We start from the raw sequence: 24,639 nt of genomic DNA on the forward strand, positions 1-24,639 counted from the left end.
AAAAGAATCGGTGAACTGTTTTCTTCAACTGGTTTATTGAATCGAACTGTCAGAAAGAACTAGAGTTACTGGTCATCCGAAAACCGATGCAACCGGTTCTTGACTCGTGAACGAGTCATTATCTGGCTCGGCTCGGTGTTCATCTCTCTCTTCACAGCAGTTCAGTCAGCACGCGCAGTCTCGCTTGATTCGCTCAATGATGTGCCAGCTTCATCAAACTTGCCATCTTCAGTTCTGGCAGTGGTTTGTAATGGAATGATTCGTAACATTATTATAATTGTAACGAGTAACGATGCAGCACATAAAAAAATATCGGAGTAAAAGTATTAAACTCAGCGAAAATATGTACCGAAGTAAAAGTGGAAGTAGGAGAAAAAAATAATACTCTAGTAAAGTACAGATACCGCCTTTTAGTACTTAAGTACAGTAGTGAAGTAGTTCTACTTCGTTACTATACATCTCTGCTCCTGTGGCAGGTTAAACTTCCTCAGCTGGCGAAGGAAATACAACCTCTGCTGGGCCTTTTTAACAATGGAGTCAATGTGAACTTTTATTTTATTGACAAAAGTATAAAGAAAATATTTGCAAAGTTTTCACTGACCAACAGAAATGTTTTTGTTTTTTAGATATGAACAAATTTACTTTTTGTTGGCAGCAACACATTCCAAAAAAGTTGGGACAGAGGCAAAATAAAAGTGAAAAGGTTATAGAATATCCACGTTAAACTGTTTTGAAACAGTTCACAGTAAGCAGGTGCATTGGTAACAGCTCTGCTTTTTTCCGTAGAATATATATACTGACAAACCTAGAGAGCTGTTTAGTTTAGATAAACCTTAGCTTTGATTGAGTTGGAAGATGTTACCAGTGCTGCCCCGCGAGCGTGAGATCTTACTCTCCCAGCGCAGGGTCGTCTCTTCTGTGTCTCTTCTGTGAACGGCAGGGAAACATCGCTTTAGCTGACCCTACCACAGCCACCTCGTCAATAAATGAGTACAAAACAGAGTTTCCAAAAACCTGGGGTCTCATTTTTAAAACACAAAATGAGCATTGAAATTGCATACGCCATTTTGTACGCACAAATTGGGATTTATAAAAAATAAACTTGCCGTAAATATGTACACACCTTACAGACATTCTAAACCATGCATCTAGAAATATGCATTATATGCAGATGAGGTTATGCATAGTAAAACTAGGCGTTGTAAGCTGCATATATTGTGATTTCTGAGAGGAGTCAGTTTTAGAGGTCCGTACACACAGTCTTCCCTGACTCTGAATTATAAAGGGATTTTTGCACAGGTTCTGGTGTACCTCTTCTGTTTGCGTACACAAAATCTAGCTTTGGTGCCTACGTACACTTTTAGGATGAAATCTATAATGAGTTTTATAAATGAGACCCCTGTTGCTTAACAGTAATAAATATGAGCATAGTTCATCTGTTAATATTATGCACTTTTTGTTTGTTGTTTTGTTTGTTGTTGTTTTGTTGCTCAGATGCAGGCAGTGCGCTGCATGACACAAAAAAGTAATATAACCAAAACCACCGCATAGCCGCTCAACACGCATCTACTGTACATGCATGTTGATTTTATCAGACGATGCCGTGATTATAAATGAGTCGCTCCAGGTTAACATCGATCAATGGGTCATGTTTCGGCACTATTTAGAGTGTTTCTAAGCTTCATGTGTGTGATTTTTATTCATGTAAGCTATAGCTTCTGATAGGGCTCTGCGATTTGGGGAAAATATCTAAGATTTTTCTGACAGATATTGCGATTTGATTTGCGATTTAATTTTATAGACAAGCTTCAGCTCAACATTCTCTGGCAGATGCAGTGTGTCTTTCTGTCCAATGAATGGTTAGCTTCTTGCTGCTGAAATACAGTCTATGTTAAAAAAATTACATGACTTATTCCAACATTTATTAAAATATCTTAGTAAATATCCATTTAATATTTAATAATATCCAATATATATTTTTTTTTTCTCTAAAGCAAACAATTTCCAGTAAGCACAAATAAAATGGCATTACCTTTCTGTAACAAGGTCTTTTAACTTTGAAATAAGGGAGGTAGTGAAGCTTATACGAACAAAACACAAAATGATCAAAACAGAGAACATTCAGCAAACAGGCATGGCTGATGAAGAACCTCCACTTTCTGTAGCTTATATCGTCTAAAAACATACAATAATTATCACAGATGCTACACAAAATATTCATAAACGACTAAATCTGTCACGACTGTTAAGATAACCAGCATTTAAAATATTGAAATGCACAGCACACATTCAAGTACAAATACTGTTAACATTTTCTTTGTGCAGTAAATGCTGCCGGTAATTGGCATTACGAAATAAAGTACAGAACAAATCTTGACTCCAACTCAAGTCTTACAAACACTTGCTAAAAGTTATTTTTCACCCCAAGTCAACACTTGATTGAGGAGAGATTTCAACAAAATTTGACCAAAAACACTAACATGTCTACCTTTGCTGGTTTCAGACATGAGCGCTCACATCACAACGTTTCCGCTAGCACTAAAGAGTCTCTCAGATGGAGAACTTGTGGCTGGTATACATATGTATTTGTGAGCGGGTTGGCTCAGCTTTGGAAAGTTAACCTTATGTACCTTCCACTAAGTCAAGGGATCTTGCTCTCCATCAATAGCAGGAGTCATGAGGTAGCTGTTTAGCTCAGCTTCCATAGCGGTGTCCTCCAACTGCACAGAAGAAGAAGGAGGACCTGCGGTGCTCTTGAAGAAGCTGCCCAGTGATCATTTCCTCTTCTTCACTGCAGATGTTGATGGTTCTTTTCCAGCTGCACTTTGATGCATGTCACCTGTGGTGCTAAGATGAGCCCTCTTCTCCTGAAAAACAGACGACTTAAAAAAAATTAAATTAAATTAATAAGGCATTTTTATGTAAGCATTTAAAAATTGGCTGTCAACATAAAAAAAAAGTGGCTTAAATTGTATGCGTTATAATAACAAGCTATTATAACATATAGCATGTAGTGTAATTTAGAGCTACTTTAATGCTGTCATCTGCTGCTATTTTATTTTTTCTAATAACATTAACCATATTTTGTTGCTGTTGCACATTGATGCACATAAAAAAAAAAAAAAAAACTTTTACCTTTTGTGCCTCCTGTTCCATTTCTGGAAGGTGGGAGCTAAGTGACGTGTCTTCCTGTCTTCAGACAGAACGGCCTGATTCTGCTCCAAGACCCTCGCAATCATCTTCTGTCTAGATCTTGTTGGACACTCTGTGATTGAGGAATGCTCTGGCAGATTCAAATGTTTTTGTGCCTCACTCAGAGCATTTTTCATTTTCAGCTGTGTGAGAAATTGCTAACCAGCTGCTTACAAAGACCTGTTCCCCGATTTACCCTTGCATCACCCATTTTCTAAAAAAGAAAAGAATATTGTGTATTGTACAGTTTTGCATTCTCCAGACTTAATCTAACAAGACTTAATGTTAACAAGTGCAAAGTGCATCACAGAAATTAATGCAATTAACATATGAAATATAACATATATATGATTAATGTATTAAATATAAATCATAAAGTAGGAAAATAAATTTTATCAACAATTTGTCTCAAAGTGATTATATTCAAAGAATGCCATCTAATAAACAGAAGTAATACTTAAAGATAAACATATTGCAACTAACTACACACCCATTTAGAGAGGACTACTTACCAATGGCAAGATGCAGCCAAAACATTGAAGTCCATTCATTTAACTCCACAGCACTGATAACATTTGCTGCATTATCAGTGGTTATGCGTGTCTGTCCCTCTTCGTTCAGACCCCAACTGGACAATCATTCCCTTAGTCCTTGTTCAGTATTCTGTCCCGTGTGGTCTACAGGGAAGTATGCCGTCTGCAGACATCGAGTCTTCAGCTCAGAGTCATCACTGATATAGTGCACAGTGAAACTAAGATACGGTTCGGTCGTCCGGCTCGACCACAAGTCTGGCGTAATATTCCACGTGATTCAATTCCGTCCCAGCTTTATTGCTAGACTCAATGTACAGCTGTGAGACTTTTTTTTTATATTGATTACTCCTATATTTATACAGGAACACAAACTTAATGTTTTTTGTTTATTTTACTTTCATTTTATGGAAAGTAGGCCAACAACGCCCCCTAAGTAAATAAAATGCCTTCCGGATTATAATTAGGACCTGACTGCGCACACTAGTGTCTGACCCTGTCCCAAATTCATACCTTTAACCCTGCAGTCTTCCTCAGAGTCCAGACTTTCGTGGTGTAATGCTGTTTTTACTGTCGGGCAGTAGTCTGCTCGGAGCGCATCGAGGGAGCACAGTGGCTGTGAAGGGGTGCTTATGAGCACTTGAGCACATGCTAAAATGTTGAATGTGACACCCTACGGCAGGGGTGCCCAACCCTGCTCCTGGTGATCGACTGTCCTGCAAAGTTTGGCTCCAACCCTAATCAAACACACCTGCCCTACGCTCTTGTGGACTTAACGGACATGCGCACATGGCAGACTACAATAAGTTTGCGAGAATAAGTGCACAAACAGTTGTGTGGATGAGGATGTTATGTGGGTGGTGAGTGAACAGAAAGAGGAGGTGAATGAAAGAGATTGGGATGAGACTATCAGTTCACCTGCCCATCCTGTCTTAAAGCGGCCATATGATACGATTTCAAGTTTGAGTGTTACAAGCTCTAGGAGCATAAAGAAGATCTATAAAGTTGCTTCAGTTAAAGACTTAAGTCTGAAACCCATAGAGATGTTCTTTATAAAAGTTACGACTTGTCCACGCCCCTCTAAAACACCTTATTTAAACACACCTCCACATGTCTACATCACGATGTGGGAAGATTTGCATAACACCACCCAAATGTTCATTCAAAGAAAGCAGAGTTTCTTGTTAGTAGATATATCATGCTCATAGGCACAATATACAAGCATACATGCAATACATTCTGGGACAGATTTACTAAACAGGGCAATTAAGCGTTAGAGTGCAATTCCAGAAAAGCACCAGTGGGAGGGGAAATTCTGTGTGTGATTTATGCACATTAAAGAACATAGACACAGTCAGATAATGACCAGCGCAATCTAACAAAGTCAGCGCAAATTACCGCCTGCTTTAAGACATGATTTTGTTATTCTTCACTGCATGTCTTTGGTAAATCCTGACAGTACTATTTTAATGCCAAAAGACGGTTTAAAAGACTGTTAGTAAAACTGTCCGTCTATCTTTCCATTAAAAAATATATACAGTATGTTTTAATCTATATATTTTACCATCAGTAGACTCCAGATGATACTGACGACAGGATAAAATCCATGAACGTTCACACACAGGAATCTATCAAGAACATTTGTGTTTGAATATTGTGTGCTTGTGTTTAAATGATGTGTGTGCTTTTCTAACACACTTTGCTGCTTTTGCTTGAAGAGTTTATGATGCTGTTTGAGAGTTATTCCATGCAGTGATACTGCAGACTAGTGCTGCTCAACGCAGGAGTTTTCTGTTGTGAGTGTGGTTTGTTCCTCTAGCCTGAGGTCATATAGTGTTTTCATCTCTGACGTGCAAACAGATGAAAACCTGACAGTGTGGGGGCACACTTCTCATGAAGCTGCAAATAACATTTGGCTGTCAAACTGAATAGGAAGTGGTGTGCTGGATAATTTGAGTTGCTGGCACTGCTTTATTTCCTGTGATTGTGTGGCATGTGACAGGTAGACTCTAATATTTTCCCTGTGAGCAGGTCATTTTAAAGCTGAGATTTCTGAAACAAGGTTCGGCATAAAGTCCTGATCAGGTATATAGACTGAGTGCATGTCCTCCGCCAGACGTTTGAGCCACCGTTTCTTTGGCTGACACCGCAGTCGTCGTCCTGGTGGTGATAGGTTTAGACAGTTTTCCCACTGTATCATTGCAGCTTCTGATGATGTACCTTCACGTTTCTTGTCAACTGTGGGCGCCGTGCCCATCTGCATTCGAACATCTTCATTCCTGACATTCCTGGGGCCTGCACTCCATGTACTTCTTGATGTTGAGGTGCAATCCGTGCATGTCCATCTGCTTGCTCTAATCTTGCACTTGACATGCAAGCCCACAAAGCATTTTGTCAACTTGGAAGATATCGTCAGCGAATAGAAGTGACCAGGCCTGAGGCACCTGAATATCCACTGTGGCCATGTCAGTGCAAAGGGTGAACAGAAGCGGGGAGAGGGCAGAGCCCTGGTGCACGCAGATGGTGATCTGGAATGGTTTGGACAGGCCAGCGGGACGTTGGACGATACGTACTCTTTGGGAGCACTATGCAAGCAGAGAGAATGCCAGATGAGGTCCCAGGGCATGCATTCAGATGCCTTCTCGCAATTGAGGAAGACCATGTTGAACTTGAGCTGGTTCTATATGTGCCTCTCTATCGACAGCCTGATGGCATAGATTGCATCAGTAATCCCGCTTCCTCTAACAAACCCACACTGATTGTGGAGACGATCTTCTGGAGACTTGTGCCAATTACATGCTGTAATATCTTCATGGTGTGGCAGAGCAGGCAGATTGGGCGGTCAGTGGTGCATTCGCCGATATCACCTTTATCTTTCCAGATCGGGACTGTGACACTGGCAGCCCACGCTGAAGGAGTGGCAGCCTTGTCAATGATCTTGTTGAACAGTTGAGTGAGGACTTCAACACTGTCGAAGTAGCTTCTGTACCTCAGAGGGAATGTCATCGGGTCTGGGGACCTTTCTGCTTTTCATATTTTTGATAGCAAGCTAGACCTCGGCAGGGCTGATCCGCGTTTCCATCCCAGAGAATGGGGCAGCACTTGTGATCAGTGGATGAAATACATTTTCGTTGCATCAGCACTGCAAAATGGTGGGGGTATCGCAATGGACTCTGTGCTCAGTGTCTTTTACATTTATTACTTGACCAATGTCCAGGGTCGAGGGATGGCAAGCGTTTGCGAGTTTGTAGATTTGGTTGACCCCTTCGAGGGTATGAAGCATGGTGTTAAGGTCAGCATAGTCGCGGGATTTTGCAGTAGCCACTGCCTTCTTTACTTTTGACTTTAGTTGTTGGTACTCTTGCCAGTCATTGGCCGCCTGCGAGACAGGCCATCACTTAAACATGGCCTTCTTCGCCTTTGTGGCTTCTTGAACTTCGTTTTTTGATGAATCGTTGTTCTGGCTTAGTCACATCAAGCCACTCTTCTGTCATGTCGCGAATCATCTTGGTCACATTTGCATTTCGTGGGCCTCGATCTAATCGAGTATTTGGCTGTAGAGCTGCAACTAACGATAATCGATTAGTCGACTAATCTAACGATTATTTTTATTACAATAAATAATTAATCTAATGTTCTTTTTTTAATTAGCTAATGAATCCTTTGGATAACTTTCCAAAAAAAATATAAGTAAAATTTCTAATATAATATTTCAACCTTTATTCATTTTCTACCAATGTGGTTGAAGTTTTTACAGTATAAAATAATAAAGAGGCAAAGAAAATGATTTTACTATGGTAAATATGAGTTTATGATGGCTTTTATAATTAAACCACAGTAGCCATAAATTTACAGTAGTCTGAGACGTCATGAAATGTTCTTTAGCATCACAAACCATAAAATTTAGTCAGGGTTCTGCTATGGTTTAGCATGGTTTCCAGAGATCTGGAGCTGATTCGGGGTAGCTCGGTGGTTTGTGACTGTTGTCTCATGGCGCGCCGTCTTTTAAGGGGCCGTTCACATATCACGTCATTTCCAATGTAGGCGCGCAATAAGCGCGCTCATAACGGAAGTGGCGCGGTCGCAACGCACTCTTTTTTCCAGGCGCGTCCGCACCGCATCGAGTTAAAAACATCTCAACTTTTCAGAATGGCGCAAGCGCAAGAATATCAGACCTGAAGCAGGAAGTTGGTCACCAGATCACACGGTAACCAGTTAAACCGTAACACCGGAGAGCGCCAAGATGTTTTGCTCTGAGGTGCTCGCGCATCACAGTTGTGCTGCCGTGGTACACCATATCGGTTTTGCAAAGGGAACAAAGGGCCATTTTATTTGTCCTCTGTTTAAAGTATTCCCATACTTTTGATAACAGTGGTCTCTGTTTTTGTGAAGGAGTGCAACTTTCTACATTCCCAGTATGTCATTACGCGAGATGTAAACAAACAGTGTGACGCGTCGACGCATTTCATGCACGTCGACGTATTTTTGTAGTCGATGTAATCGATGACGTCGACGCGTTGTTTCAGCACTATTTGGCTGCCCTCTTTATTTCAAATCCCCTAGCTTTGTCCACCATGTACCTGCTCATACCCATCTTGTGAATCCCCAATATGTCCGTTGAGGTCTCTGCCAATTCAGGAGATGCTCAGTGATGATTGAAAGTGATTGTCGAACTGGTGCCAGAATTCCTCCTTTTTTAGCATCAGTACACCCGATCTGGGGGCATAGCAGGAGACTTTATTGACATGAGGTGATCGGAGATGCAGCTGACCTCAAATATGTTATCGCACAGCTTCTTACTGATGATGATTGCCACTCTGTTTAGGTTGTTTGTTACTCCATAGTAGTAGAGCTTATGCCATTCTACTAGCTCTCTCGCCTTAGCGCCTTTCCATTTCATTTCTCATAGGCAGGCAATATCGACAGGCCGGGTTTTCAGTGAATCAGCCAGTTTGTGGAGTTTTCCAGTAAGCTTGCCGATGTTAAGGGTCACAAGTTGTTGTCACAGTTTTGACCAGCTGATGTGTCGCACCGTCTGTCACTGACAGCCCTCACCGTCGGCCCAGTCAAATAAATTGTTGGTTTTTGGGCTGCACAGCAAGGAGTTGGTGATGGCATTTTAAAGGGGGGGGGGGGGGATGCTCGTTTTCACTCAATATTCTGTTAATCTTGAGTATCTATAGAGTAGTACTGCATCCTTCATAACTCCAAAAAGTATTTAGTTTTATTATATTCATAAGAGAAAGATAGTCTGTACCGATAGCAGCAGCAGCAACGACTCGCTCCGAGCGGGGCTCGAACCCGGGTTTCCGATGGGAGGCGGACGCACTAACAAGGAGGCAGAGATATTTGAAGCAGTTTTACTCACCGCCTGCGGTTCCAACACACGATCGTGACCCTTGTTCATTGGGATTGCATCATCCTTAAGAAATAAACGATGTGCAAATCCGTCGTCAAACTGGGCCTTGTTTGTAAAACAAGCATCTTCGAAATGCAGGGAACAAACACAAACACTTGCACAACTCCGTTGATGCTCTGTAAAAATAAACTCCATCCACTGTTCCCTTAATGCTGTTTCTCTTTTGGTAATCTGTGCAGGGTTGTCTTGCCCTGGCAACCAAAAACACACTTCTTTTGTGACATTTGTCGACGCTCTCGCTCTGATCAGTGAAATCTGTTGTGCTCTCAGTGCTCTGCTATACGGGAGCGCGCTCTTCCGGCAGAACTTTCCGAAACTTGTGACAAACCGGAAGGAGTATTTTTGGAACAGAAATACTCCTTCAAACGTACAACTTAATTTTTGAAACTTTGTCCATGTTTAGCATGAGAATCCAACTCTTTAACAGTGTAAAAAACTCAGTATGCATGAAATAGCATTTCACCCCCCCTTTAAACATAGTTTAGAATAACAGTAAAAAAACCCAGCTATGTATTGTCACATTAAAAGTACAAAATAAATCAAACAGTGTAGGCCCCAACCTATTGTTAGGGTTCAGACAAGACAGAGTAAGTTACTTCTGGTATGAAACAAAGTCTCCGCTTTTAAATTTTTTAATCTTTTTATGAACTTCAAACAATAAATCTTAAATGTGTCGTGTCGGATCACCGTATTGCCTGTATTGACAATCTCCTCCTCGAGTGGCCTATTTTGTGATTTAACATTTACAGACACAATTGATTAATTACACTTTTGATTTATTCATCCTAAATTTATATATCTGATATATCTATCATGCGCATCTAGTCAGTAAATCTGATTCCATGATTACCGCTAAATGGTGATTAATGAGCATGCTCATATTGTTAGATATAACGCCCAGCCATTCTCTATTCTGTGATTCGCTCCATGAGTTCTGCATCACAGTAATCATAGGACTTTAATAAGGAATAATGGCACCTTCTATGATCTGACACTCTTAATAATAAGCTGTGAATGTGCATTATTGATTCTCAACCATGTGTCGCTCTGCCGATGCTGATGAAAGCTGTACTGAAATAGACTGACAGCAGAGATGTTTTCTCAAATGTGATGGGTTCATGAGTTCATGTGTGTATGTTTGTGGAGAAGCGCTGAGGGTCAGGGTCATGTTACAGGATCACATGACGGCATGAACGTCTGCATTACAGACCAATGACACGACAAGACCGCTCCTGTTTGATCAACATTGATGCTTTGTATAAATACACAACAGCAGCAGCAGCATCCATTATTATAATGTGTATGGCCAGTGAAATGGCAGATGTATCCCGCACAGGTTTATACATATAGAGTAACAAAAATCATTAATAATTCCCAACATGTAGTCACTTGTTTCATTGAGCACATGGTTAATCTGTCAGATTGTCACATTGACAGGACATGAGTGCACTGTTGTCCTCATGTCCATAATTAACTATTAGTAGTACATTTCACAAATATAGCATTAGGTGAAGGCCAAGATTGTAACTTTCCATTGGCAGCTAGTTATTTCATAATTTCCTTTATTTTCTAGTCCAATTGGAAGTTCTGTATGAAATATATCTGCCTGCTAAGTCCTGCTTTACCTCACTGATTTTTCAAATGTTATCCAAATTAAAATGACATTTTTGCATGTGTTTATGATATTTACATGTAGTTTGTTTGTTCTTTTCAGGAATGGAGAGGTTTCACCATCAGACCTGAAGGGTGAGTCGGTGTGTTCACAAACACTACTCAAACCGGACTATATTAACCCTGTAGAGCCTGGCATGGGGCATGATAGTCAGGAAAGAGTTGAACGTTGTTGAACCCATTTTATTTTTGAGTGTCATATTTAATACATGAGTCTTTTGTTGTTCATATAATATGAAAGGCATTGAAGGAAAAAGAAACCTCAAAAATATATTCAAAGACCCAAACTTTTGCAAAAACATGCAGTTTCAAAACATATAATGCAATGCAATCCAATGCTGACTGAGAGCTGAAGAAACAAACGCTCCTCAAAAGATCCTGAGGATCAGATTTGAGACTCTAAAACATGATTGATGGAGAATCAAGTAAAGCTGAGCTGCTTCAGTCCAGGAAGAGTTCATCTGGAGATATTACTGACCTTATTCTGACCTTTACTTGATCACAATCAGATCTGACAGCAGGAAGACACGAGAAGAGTTTCTAAAATTATACTAAAAGAGCAGACACAGAAGACAAGAGGAAGTTGAGAAACAGGTCTAACAGCAAAGTTTGATCATGTTGATAAGATAATGTAGAGTCTTAGATATTTGCATATGAAATATAATAAAGCAGGTTATTCTTGAAAGAGAAAATGAAATCATTTCCAGTCGCAGGAGAGTTGAGAAGCTCTGGTTTAGAGTGTAAACACAGTCATGATGTCTGCACATGTACAGTGTCCAGCAGAGGTCAGCATTACCTTACTAAGCTCTTTATATACATGTTACACACACACACACACACACACACACACACACACACACACATATATATATATATATATATATATATTAAATATAAGGAATAAATTTTTTGTGTGTGTGGATTTATCTTTACCTAATTCTAATAGTTCATCATACACAGAAGCAAAGTTTGGTGCTGAAAGTGTTGAGTAACTGTATAAATTAGGCTTTGTTCAGATTTGTGTCAGCAAAAGTCAGATTTTATATATCCAGATTTTATCGAGATGGTCTTTTGAAAAAGCAAAAATATATATTTTTTCTCAGATCCCCCCCCCCCCCAATCTGATTCAAAGCACATTTGAAGATGTTTGAAATGCGATTCCAATCAGATTTGTACAGATCTGTCTCAGTCTGGAAGCTCAGATCAGATATTCTGTTGACTTCTGAATCACTCCTAACACAACACAACAATCACATCAAGAGCGGTGACAGAAGTGCTGGATGTGTTCATACAGTGTTCAAACAAAGACTTATTCAAGTTCATCAATATCAAGGAGTTGTATTCAGTTTACACAAAGGAAGAGACTCCAGAAAAGAGACTGTGAAAGCAAATAAAGCTTTTAACACTAAAAAGAGTCAGGAGGAGGAGGACACACACACACACACACACACACACACACACACACACACACACACACACACACAGGAAACAGGAAGGCCAGAATCAATAATAAGAGTCCCAGAACAAATGAAACACAGAAACAGTGACCTCCAGTGGTCACAAAGGGACCAACGCAGCTTCTGTACAGTCAGTGTGATTTCTGGTTAACTTCTGTTGTCTTTAATGAATTACTCTCTTCAGAATGAATCTGGTGAGCTTTAGAAGGTAACGCTGTCATGTTTCTGTTTTCTGCTGAACAGATCATCCTGTTGAAGGTTCTCACAGCAGTTCAGGTGCGTGCATTCATCTCAAAGTCACGTCTGGTGTGTGATTTCACAAGGCACATACTGTTGAGTAACATATGAAGAATGAACAGACTGTAAATATTCCATCTAGATGAAGTTAGCATTCCCTGTACGACAGATTTCACAGACTGGCATCAGCGTTTTTACTAATGTCTCATGCAGAAACTCCTTCAAACATCAGAATCAGTGCAGCGGCAGGAAGTGTGTGTGTGCAGTGTGTGTGTAATCACCTCTGCACAGCAGTCAGGAGGAGCTAGACATGTATATCATGTGACCAGACATGATCACGTGTGATTCTGCAGATAAGAGAAATGATGAGAGTCAGAGAGATATTAGAAGTTTGAACAGTGTTCTGTAGCAACCTGGGCTTTTACACAGATTCTGCCATTATTTAAAAAAGTTAATTTTCAGACTCATTGCTTTACTGTTAAATATTCATTTCCAAGAGAAAAATAGACATATTAGTAGTAAATCAATATTTATTATAAAGTACATTTCAGAGGAGTTTCCTAAAAGCACCAGTTATTACATTATTTTCTATCATTATTGTTATTACATTAACCTAAAACACAAGTTTTTTCTTTCTTTCTTTCTTTCTTTCTTTTCTTTTTTGTAGTTTTGGTACTTTTTGGAGGGGATTTTCTTTCTTCTTTGTTACACTCATGGTGTTCCTTGTCAAAAATGACCAGTCTACAAAAACATTATAATCTTATTAATTTCTTGTTATGCTATATTGTTTACAAATATTGGTAATTCCCTCAGATTTTGAGAGAATATTTCCAAATATTTTCTTGTTCACTCAGATCAGTGAAGTCTTTCTTAGTCCTGATCGTGTTTGAATGCTCTTATCATATTTAGTCAGCCAATTCCTTTTCATTCTTTTATTTTAGTGGACTTGTAGTTGACAAAAATTCTAGGAATTTGAGACTAGTTTTAGTCAATATTGCACTCATATTTTAGTCATGCCGCGTAATAGTGAAACTGATCAGATCACAATTAGTGATCATGATTGTTGTCATTTCATTAGAATTATTGCACTTTCACCTTTAAACACAAATCAAGAGAATGCCAGCTCAAAAACATGCTTCTGGGAGCTCATCTAGTTTCTTTTTATACACACTCTACATTATGAAAGCTGGTCAAACTCAGAAGATAAGAGGAAAAGTTCCAATATTAATTCCAGCGTATATTGAGTGCTGTCTTCCTCAAAGAAGCAGGCCTGATGTGATGTGAATGTGCTTGTGTTTGTTCAGATAACACATCAACTGAGGAGAGCTCGGAGGAAGAGGAAGCCCACGACGAGGAAGAGGAAAGAGATTCAGGTTCAGATTTGATCTCTGTCTGTAGAATCTGTTCTGGTGAACTAGAAAACACACTGGTGCTTTTCACACTTGCATCTCCTTATAATCTACGAAAGCAATATGAGTATCAGGAGGACACCTCTCCGTAATAATCCCAGTATCGAGAGAGACTGGAGTAACATTTTATCCTGTATGACCTGTATGTCAGTCCTCCTGATCTTGAGTGAAGGATAAACCCTAATGATAATGATCCTGTGTTTCCAGACTCCGACACGAGACCCAGAGCAGAACATCACACCGGTAAAGATCCTCCTCTCATGTGTGCTGGGTGTAGATCCCCAGCTGGTGTTATAAACCTGTGTTTCTCTCCCATAAAGCCTCGGACGAGCCGCTTCAGTCCTGCTGTGAGAAGTGCCGAGCTCTGAAGGTCAGCCTCTGAACACAACGCTCACGATCAGGGATTAAACCGTGCACATCAGTGTTAAACAGTGCCCTGTAATACAGACGTCTGCAGGTCTTAACATGTCCTGAAACAGTCTTAAATCACTGCAGATGGTCTTCAGATCTTAAAAATAAAGAACACTAGCATTCCCTGTTCTTTCTCTATTCTATCTACTAGTTATCTTTTCTTTTATTATTAAAAAACCCATGCTACGTGCACTGTGTTAAGCTAACTTAGACTTGTCACAGCTCTTGTTGCTCTTGTGTTGATTTGCTTCCATTGTCCTCATTTGTAAGTCACATTAAATTACTAAATGTACGCATAAATGTCAATGAATTTAGCATGCATGCTATTTTGTCTGGTCTTCAAGTACAAATATCTAAACTTTCTTTAATTAAGATACAATTTCTTACTAAATTCCAGTCTAATTATTAGCTTGGTCTTAATAAAATCGTATATTTACCATTATAAACCTTGTAATGTCGTGACTTTGAGCACAAGGCCAGTAATGGCTCAATACTGTGGCCTCTCTGGAGACATTATTTAATATTATTCTACACTATGGAAAATATAAAAAGTATTGACAACTATAAAACAAAAAAAGGATGTAGTGATGTAGAAATGATGAGCCTCACTAAATGATCAATAAATGCATATGATATTTGTCTGTTAAACAAATTTGTGTATTGGTATGCCATTATATCATAACATATAGCAGTGGTTCTGGTATTTCTGTAGCTTGAGATTCAAAACTGTCTGTTTCTAAATGGAAAAGTGAAATGAATTGCTGATGATGAATGTAATGCTGACGCAAGGCTGTTTTTCCCCCACAGAATCCCAAATTCGAGCTGGTAACCCCCAGGAAAATGTCTCGAGATCGTCTACAGTAGGTTCTGGTCCTCCATACTGTACATACTGTATGTCCCCAGTGTGTGAGGACGTGATGGTCTCGTCTGACTCACAGCAGATGTGTCCCTCGCTTTATGACTCTCAGTTTTCTAAATGACCAGTGCTGCATTCTAAACTTGACTAGTGTAAAATCCAAGGTGTAATGTGAGAATAGTCAAATGTGTCATTGAAACCTTTCTGCTGCATGGTATTATTTCCCAGTGATTAATATGTCAAGAAAGCCAAGCTTCAAATGCCACACATGAATCTGTAAACCTGTGAATAACTACTGATTTGAAAGAAGTCTCTTCTGTTAACAGAGGCTGCATTTATATGATCAAAAACAATATTTATTATTTAAAATGGCTGTTTATCTGTTCAACTTGATTGCTGTGATCATTTCAGCATCATTCCTCCAGTCTTCAGTGTCACATGATCTTCAGAAATCATGAAAATATGATGATTAACTGCTAAAGAAAGAATTTCTGATCATTATCAATGTTTTTCTCCAAACCAAAACCAACATACCGTATATGGACAAAAGTATTGGCACCCCTAAAGTAATGAGCTACTTTAGTAATTTCCATGAATACAGATCTTAGTGTTTGAGCATATATATATATATATATATATATATATATATGATATTCTAGGGAATTGTGTGCTTGTAATTTTATAGCAACAGTTTGGACAGGAGCCTTTTGTATTCTAACATGACAGTGCCTCTGTGTATAAGGTGCAAAACGTGTCAGTGTGGAAGAACTTGACTGGTCTGGAGTGACTTTACATGAAGACCTTGAGTCAGAAACTCACCAAACACCAGTGACTTGTACATATGGACACAGTCATTTTAGACACTTCCAAAACTGTTGCAACAGAGATGGAAATACGACTTTTAGCCACATTATCTATGTCTCTATCTTTGTTGCCAAGTGTTTCGCTTTTTTCTGTTCTAAAGAAGGCGGTGTCCCAATAATTTAGGGTTGAAGTATGTTTGAAGAACTGAGAAGTGAAGTATTAAACCTTGATCTTCACAGCTTATGAGTTAAATGAAAGCTGATGTTCTCTGACTAAAGTGAATGTTGATAGAGGAAGGTGTTTGACGTGGCTGGACTCCTCTGTAGGCTGCAGCTGGAGGCCGAGGGGGTGTATGAGTGTTCAGACACGGGGCTGGTGTTCGAGGTCTCTCAGCGGGTCAAGATCACCTACTGCATCCTCTCCTGGAGCAAGTTTAGCACATACTTGACCGGATCATGGAAATTCGCTGGTCCTATTTTCGACGTGGACTGCGATCCGTCTATTCTCAAATCCGTCCAGTTCCCACACTCCCTGTGTCTAGCAGGTACAGAGATTTCACCAGGTTTCCACAGTAGGGTTTTTCGGTTTCTCCCGAAGAATAAGTGCTCGTTTGAGGGGTTTGACGTCATATTTTCGATCAGCAGATAAAGAGAACGAAGTGAAGTTCAGCGTGCTGCATGTGAAGAACAGCCGTGGTCTGATCGAGCCCTCGGTGGATCACTCCGGCAGTCACGTCAGGTGGAACGTGTCGTCTCTTTCGCCCGTGGGTCCCATTGTTCAGACGTCTAAATCAGCAGAGCATCATGGGGTGGTGCAGGTGTTCAAGGAGGTGGGCCCGGAGAACTCCTTCTCCTTCAGAGTCTACCTGGCTGGAAACAACTGCTCTGACATCAAGGTGAGGAAACACGCCAAACAGTTTATCAGCAGCTAAAAGCCTTCTGCTTTCACAGAAATGACACGGCTTTTTCACAGGGTCTTATTCTCGGTAGCGCTGCTTGTGTGAGCTTCTGGTAATCTGCTATGTTTAGATTTGATTCTAGGGGTTAATCTAGAGCAGTGTTGTGCTATGTGCTATCTCTTCAGGGACGAGTGGCATTAACATCATTGTGACGTCAGGCCAGTTTCAGTTCTGCGTTTTGTCCTGCATGTCTGCCACTCTGGGTGATTATTGCTCTGCTCGTGAACAATTGTGTGGGTGTCATCATCTACTAAATGTCTAGAAGCTTTAAAATACCTGTAGGATCTCAGCATCATGCTTTCAGTTTTCACAGGAGCAGAGACTATCCAGAGATTGTTTCTTCATCAGGTTTGGAGAAATGTAGCACTGCATCAGTGTCTCATCAATGGATGCTCTGCAGTGAATGGGTGCCGTCAGAATGAGAGTCTGATAAAAACATCCCAATAATCCACAGCACTCCAGTCCATCAGTGAACATCTGGAGAAGACAAAACCTGAAACACATCCAGCATTAAGATGATTTTAACACAAACACATAGAGTCTATAATCATAATAACACTTCCTCCAGTGAAAAAGTGTTCTGGTCTGAATCAGGAGAGAAATCTGCACAGATCAAGCAGTGTTTAAACAGATCTAAACTAATCTGTGAGAGATCTTTCACTGGAGGAAGTGTTATTATGGATTATAGACTCTATGTGTTTGAGTTAAAATCATCTATTATATAATGAATGGATATGCTTAGCCTTTAAAATGGATGATCGTTAAACATAATTAGTGAGCTTTCATGAGAACTAATATTAAAGTTATTTGTCCAAATGTTGTCACTTTCCAGGTGTCAGAATTTTAAAGAGGGCTCTTTTTAATATGTAAAAACCCAGTGAGATCCAGTCATTCGGCTCTTTCATCTTTCATCTTCAAGCAGATTCTATCGTGAGAAGTGCTCAGCTCAAATAATGACCTTTGTTGCATTGTGGCCAAAAAAAAAATTACAGCCCATGATGCAAAGCCACATTTTTTGGTTAGGTACTCACCAATGTGACACAAGCCAAAAGTGTTGAATGAAGCTGATGCGCTTGATAAATGTCATCTATTAATATTGGCTCATCGTCAAGCTTCCACAAATGTTTGTGGGCTGCTTACATGCATCTCTGGACAGGGGCTTGTCTTTATCTTCCGCTGTGGGTTTAATCATCACGTTATCGTGTGAAATGACTTCCTGTGGTCTGCACACTACAGAGCGGTTTCAGCGTAGCATAATTCACACTGTCAGAGAGGCCATTTCAGTTTCAGCTTCTGAAGGCTTTTAGGAGGTCTAAAGACCTCATGTCCTTCCAAATGAATATGACTGATTCTTCTAAGAATCTGCTGGCCTCTTCTGTGCATACAATCAAAGGGGACTGGTCTGTCAAGCTCAAAATAACAAAAAAGCACCAGAAAGTATTATGAAAAGTTTATTTATTTAAACTTTGGGCTGTCCTAGTTGGATTTTAGAGGCCTGTGTCGCAAAGACGGTGTAGTTTTACCATCATAAAACCACACTAAATTCCTGGTAAAACTGATGAGTCCCTAGCAATAAATATGATTTGATAATAGAAAACCACCAGCTGGCAGACGCCTTGAGAAAACTTGAGTTTTGAGTTTCTCATTAACAACCTTCCAGAATGAATGAAAAATAACATATAAACAACTACAATTATATTACATTATATTATTATATACATCGGTTGGTGTTTGATAGTTTAATTGTACTTACACCATTTTTTGTTTCATTGGACAGCAACAAGATATTGGTTAATACAATGTTTTATTTTCAGTGAAAAGCATTGCATTGCTCACTTGACCAATAGAAAACTCCAGGTCACTTTATTTCCATAACACTTTATTCAATATGGATTGTTTTAAATCAGCTTCACAGAAATAAACAGGAAAATAACAATATCAATGTTGCAAAATTCATCAATTTGAGCTGTAAAACGGCTCTACAGATGACAATAGTGACATTATTAAACTCAAAGTTCAGTAAAGCTGTCAGAGAAGAGATGCAAGGATTGTAGTTCTGCTTAAAACAGGTGGAATTTGTTTGGTTTTGTACAAATTGAACTAATCCTGAACCTGAGTTAGTTTAGTTTGAGAAGACTCTTGAAGGAGCTTCTTCAACATTACAGCTGATGGCATGTTTTTCAGGATATCAGGAGGGCTGTTCGGCGGGCCAACAACTGTAAGAACAACAAGAAGTACATACAAGTAGACAAGCCGCCCACATGCATGCTGGAGGAGAACAGGAGGTACCGTCTCATCAGCGAGCCCATGGGTCACATCACACCAGAGGTACTGCAGACACCGATCACCGCTCACACGCTCAGCTGTCAGTCAGTCACAGGTGTGTGTGTGTGTGTGTGTGTGTGTGCAGGACATGCTCTTCACTCCTGTCATCGTGGAGGTCAAGGGATACTTCGAGGTCTTCTTCGAGGAGAGTCCTCCCTTCAAACTGTCCTTGACTGATGCTGACTCGGGTCAGACTGTCTGGACGGCTACCATCAGAGAGGGTCAGCTCACTCAACACTTCCTTTATTAATAACTTCAAGAAATCCTATTTTCCAACGTCAGGCCTGAAGTCACAGGCTTATACCTGACAAAAATTTGAGCAAATGTTCACTTCTGATTAGTACAGAAGGCCTAACTGTCACCCAAAGCTTGATATTTTATTCCAACCCTCTGGCAGGATGTTTAAATTGGTAACACTTTAGTATAGGGTCCAATTCACACTAATAAGTAGTTGCTTATTAGCATGTCCATTAATAACATATTGGCTGTTTATTGGTGCTTATAAAGTACATATAGTGCATGGCATCCATAATCCTACCCAATACCCTAAACTTAACATCTACCTTAAAAACTATTAATAAGCAGCACATAAGGAGTTAATTGAGGCAAAAGTCATAGTTAATGGTTAGTTATTAGTGAGAATTGGACCCTAAAAAAAAGGTGTGACCAAAAAAACTATTGTTTTATAACATTAAACCTAACTTAATATGTCAGTTACATTTCGACAGTTTAAGGATCTATTTTCACTATTAACTAGTTGTTTATTAGCATGTATATGACTAGCATATTGGCTGTTTATTATTACTCATAAAGCACATATCATGACCACAGTTTAGACCCCTTAATCTTCCCTATACCGAAACTTAAAAACTACCTTACTGACTATAAATAAGCATCAAATTAGTAGTGTATTGGGGCAGAGGTCATAGTTATTAAATAGTTAATAGTGAGAACTGGTCCCCAAACTATAATTCAGTTCCCTGTTCATTTGTAACAGTAAGACATGGAGACACAGTTTCCTGAGAATGGCCTGTGTTTGAAAAGAACAATAAATGTAATAATAAATCTTTTACAGGAGATTGTGTACATCATATAGATGAAAACCCCAGAAAACCATCAAAAGGTATGTGGTGCGTCTCTGTCCTCAATACAGTGCTGTGGGGATGATGTGTTTTTGTAGGCCAAAACCCAGAAACCAGTCATGTTTCAGCACTTATAGTTGCTTGAAGTAAATGTGCTTTTTTATTGTTGTTTGAATGCCTGAAATAAGGTTTAGGAACCAAGATATTTTCATATTTTATATAAAGTAAAATAAAATAAAATAAGGTTTATGACCCAAGATATCTTCATGCTTTTAAAAAATAAAGAGTAATGGCAATGTTAAAGTCATATGTGTAGAAGGTTTATATCTAATGATTAGCTATTCACTTCTGGCGCGTGCTAAGGGAATTATACAAATGATTATATTAATTAATTAATTAATTATATGAATGTACCTCTGAATGTCCTGACTGTCTTCAGAAAAGATTGGATGGCATTTTGTTTTCACCATAGCTAATAAACTAGAGTTGGTTACGAGAAACAGCTGTAAAGATTCGGGCAAAATCCGGACAGACATCTTTGGTATGTTTTTGTTTAAGTGTTTACATTTGTTGGTATTAAATATGAAACCATATTTATGGAATACAGTGATAATACTGATAACCATGGTCATTGTGGTCATCATAAGCATGATTTTCGTAATCATAAACTTGTGATGGTCAAAGAGCTGAATTTGCGCAATAATCCGAAACACAGTGGACAAATCCTGCTGGGTTGAGGGAACCAGAGTAATGATAACTTATGGGTTCGTCTACAAAAATGCATCAGCACTTCAGCTCTCTATTCATCACAAATTTCAGGATATTCAGTAATGATGGATGTTTTGTGGTCTCTCGGTCTACAGGCAGAAAAAGACACAGTAGCATGTCAGAGGAAGATCTCTGTCACAAACCGAGTAAGAAAGCTCGTGGCATTGACGTGGCCGGTAAGTATATGATGGTCCCATTACAGAATTGATCCAGATTCTATGTTGACTGGTCTGCTGGTGTGTCTTCAGACTGTAACGCACCAGCCGTGGCTCCGGACCTGACGGACCAGCAGCTGATGCAGGTGGCCAAACGCATGGGGAAGGAGTGGAAGGTGGTGGCCATCAGCTGTCTGGGCCTCAGCAAGCAGGACCTGGAGGAGATGGAGCAAGCCGAGGAGAATGTGACCATGCTGAAGTTCAACATGCTGGAGCGCTGGAGACGCCGTCAGCCCAAGGGAAGAGCGGGAATTCAGGATCTCCACAAATGTTTAAAGGACAACGATGACGTTCCGAATGAGGTCATTGCTGCTCTGGACGGTGAGTCTGGACGGGATCTGGTGTGTTTTAGTGTGTATCCTCAAGCAGGAGGGATGGCCTGGGCTCCGTGTTACACATGGCAATGTCTTTGAGGTGTTTCTGTTCTTAGAGGTCAACCGATATATCGGCCGATATTAGGAATGTAGGAACGATCAACAGCAGCCGATACATTTTTGTTTGGTTGTTAAGAGTTTTATTTTTATTTTATTTATCTGTGTGATATCAACCACTCTATACTAGCGGTTGATCAATATATAGCCAAGGCCGATATACTGGCCGATATTTGGCATTTTTTAATGATCCGAATCGACTGATAGGTTTTTCTGTTTGGCCAGTGTTTCAGAAGCAGGACTTTTATGTTTATTTTACAGATTTACTTTCATCAATTTTATAAATATTGTATAAAATTAATATACATTCAATGTCAGCAATTGTTATGCATGTGTTGGCGTATGATATTAGCATCAGATATCAAGAAAGTCTATATCGGTCAACCACTATTCTTTTTTACGTGACCTTCTGGTGACAAGGCTCATGGAGTGAGATGTGCATCTAAAGCAGATGTCAACACAGTCCAACAGATCAAACACAGCACAGGGATGCAGAAGTCCTTTAGGAGGACAGTTCAGACATGTGACCTTCAGTCAGGTGATGTCTGTGGTTTTGGCAATCGTTCCTGTTTAACGCAAGACACTACAGACACAACCGCTGGGTTTTTTTCATGCACTGATCAATTTTGCTTCTAAATACACATTTAGGTGTTTATTTTATTGTTCTTTATTTATTTGCATCTGTAGATTTAAATTCCAGTTCATATCTTTAAAGATATTTTTACATACAGCAAACAGTTGTTTCCCTCTCTGTATTCTGAAGAGATTTATTAAGGGGTTTGTTTATATATAATTCACACTGATTCATACAATATGTTGACGATGTGCTGTTTTCTGTCTGTTGACAGTATTTTATGATTTATGTGATAAAAAGAGAAATCCGAAATCCCCTTTAGAAAAACATTTAATGCTAATATTTCAGTAAAATCATTTTGGAAAATTGAAACCTGGCTTCTTCTAGTTCAGATTTCTGTCTTTGTGAAGTGGCTTGATGCATGCAGTTTTAGGATGGGACATATTGATTTAAAGGTGCCATATGCAGAAATTGAGGTAAAAATATCCATAACATGACCTACACGCATCAAAAGAATGTGAAGAAATAAGGGCGATGATGTCATTAAAAAAATGTCAAGTTATAGTGCTGCAGAGATATCAACCTTAATTAGCATTAGCATTACTAGCCCCGGCCCGACATGTGTCGTAATACCAGTGTCGGTCATGGGAGGTGGTATGCCGGCAACATAACCACCAGCCAACCTGCAATACACGAATAACTCGCACGGCTTGTGGGCGTGTACTTGAACCTGATGTCAATCATGTGGAAAGTACAGCCCACTAGTTCATTTCAGTTCAGGGAAGAGAGCGTCACCCGCTACAGGGAAACAACCGTGCTCGGAAACACAAATCAAATCCGATAAGAAAAGGAGCCGAACCAGAGTAAACATCGGCACTGCTTTCAATAGCTGGAGACAACTGATGGACCTGAAAGAAATGAGGTTCCACTCAGAACTTGTAAGTTAGATGCTGTTAGTATTTCGCTAGAAGTTTGTTTTATATGTTTGTGTATTTGTTTTCGGGAAGTTATAACATAGAAATGTTTCGAAGGCTGTTCGATAAACGTGCTAATGTTAGCGATGGCTAACCGTAGCTGCGTTTGATAATTAGCTAGCTATAACTTAACGTTACCCATTTTATTATATAGGGCTGTGCATGTCTTTACTCGTGTACATCTCATCAGTAAAGACGCTCCTGTAATTAGGAGTATATCTCAGCATGTGTGTTCAGATCAGGATTGCCAGGTTTTCACAACAAATCCTGCCCAGTTGCTTCTCAAAACTAGTCCAATCTCGCTTCCAGAAGGTTCCCCGATAAAACATTGCTTCCCGGGGTTAAAATATAGTTTTTTTTAGCAGGTTTGCCTTGGTATAATTCGCATTTTAGGGGCTAAATATCACGTTATTTGTATTGGGGTCGCTGTGACCAGGGGACATGATAAACTACCACCACAGACTTGGCAACACTGGTTGGCATTTGCTTCACGGAGCCGTAAATCACTGACAATCTACACAACATCGATGTTAAAATCGCAGGCGATTCTTTGTCGATTTTGAAAGCGATTTTGTGTTAGTTGTCGGTAGACTAAGGTTCTAACACTGAACCAGTGTTGCCAAGTCTGCGGTTGTTTTTCATGTTCGCGGTTTGAAGCAATCCCAATACCAATAACGTGATATTAAGCCCCTAAAATGCTAATTTTACCAGGGAAACCCTTCCCAAAAATTTATATTTTAACACCCGGGAAGCAATTTTTATCGGGGAACCTCCCGGAAACGCGATTGAGCTCGTTTTGGACCAGTTTTAAGAAGCAACTGGGCAGGGTTTGTTGTGAAAACCTGGCAACCCTGATCTGAATGCACATGCTGGAGATATAATTCTAATTACAGGAGCGTCTTTACTGATGAGAGGTGCATGAAAATCGCATTCGATTTTTTGCACAGCCCTATGTATCATAACTAACCTGCTCTGTCTAGTCTGTTGGTCTCCGTGTCCTCTTTGCTTCGTGGTTTTTCTGTGCGTGAAAAAATTGATGTGTGGCGTGAAAGCGTGTGTCTCACGGTGAATGCTTGAGAGTTGGCACATTAGTTCTCAAGCAGAATAAAGGACAGGTTGATTATTGCTGTTTAGCGTTTGTATTAATCTATGATGTGTTCCTGTTTGCCTACAGGGACATAAAAAAATTAATTAAAAGTGATGCGTGGACCAAGGTGTCTGAGATTGTTCATTTTAAGTAAAGGATCACAACAATATTTAATGAGGTTATAACTCCTTGTGGTTAGTCTAAACAAGATCAACAAGCTTGTTTGCTTTGCGGCCGCT

The 24,639-nt window shown here is 39.7% G+C and overlaps 2 protein-coding genes across 6 annotated transcripts in view; both read left to right on the top strand.

Moving 5' to 3' along the window:
• The window catches only part of LOC113115415 (tyrosine-protein kinase receptor UFO-like), a 1,029,470-nt gene that overhangs the window by 40,033 nt on the left and 964,798 nt on the right, over window positions 1-24,639 (top strand). The window lies entirely within an intron of this gene.
• The window catches only part of si:dkeyp-97b10.3 (nacht, lrr and pyd domains-containing protein 1b-like), a 28,324-nt gene that overhangs the window by 2,510 nt on the left and 1,175 nt on the right, over window positions 1-24,639 (top strand). For 2 of the 4 annotated variants that reach the window (XM_026282985.1, XM_026282986.1), the window contains 13 exons: window positions 10,856-10,887; window positions 12,513-12,545; window positions 13,811-13,879; window positions 14,123-14,158; window positions 14,236-14,285; window positions 15,134-15,186; window positions 16,313-16,530; window positions 16,628-16,881; window positions 19,129-19,272; window positions 19,355-19,490; window positions 20,345-20,392; window positions 21,215-21,295; window positions 21,368-21,655. In XM_026282985.1, the coding sequence (XP_026138770.1) occupies window positions 10,856-10,887; window positions 12,513-12,545; window positions 13,811-13,879; window positions 14,123-14,158; window positions 14,236-14,285; window positions 15,134-15,186; window positions 16,313-16,530; window positions 16,628-16,881; window positions 19,129-19,272; window positions 19,355-19,490; window positions 20,345-20,392; window positions 21,215-21,295; window positions 21,368-21,655 (1,442 nt within the window). The remainder of the gene's footprint in view (window positions 1-10,855; window positions 10,888-12,512; window positions 12,546-13,810; window positions 13,880-14,122; window positions 14,159-14,235; window positions 14,286-15,133; window positions 15,187-16,312; window positions 16,531-16,627; window positions 16,882-19,128; window positions 19,273-19,354; window positions 19,491-20,344; window positions 20,393-21,214; window positions 21,296-21,367; window positions 21,656-24,639) is intronic. The other 2 variants (XM_026282987.1, XM_026282988.1) reach the window with 2 other exon arrangements.

The sequence above is a fragment of the Carassius auratus genome, chromosome 15 (assembly GCF_003368295.1).
Source record: "Carassius auratus strain Wakin chromosome 15, ASM336829v1, whole genome shotgun sequence".
Lineage (NCBI taxonomy): Eukaryota > Metazoa > Chordata > Actinopteri > Cypriniformes > Cyprinidae > Carassius > Carassius auratus.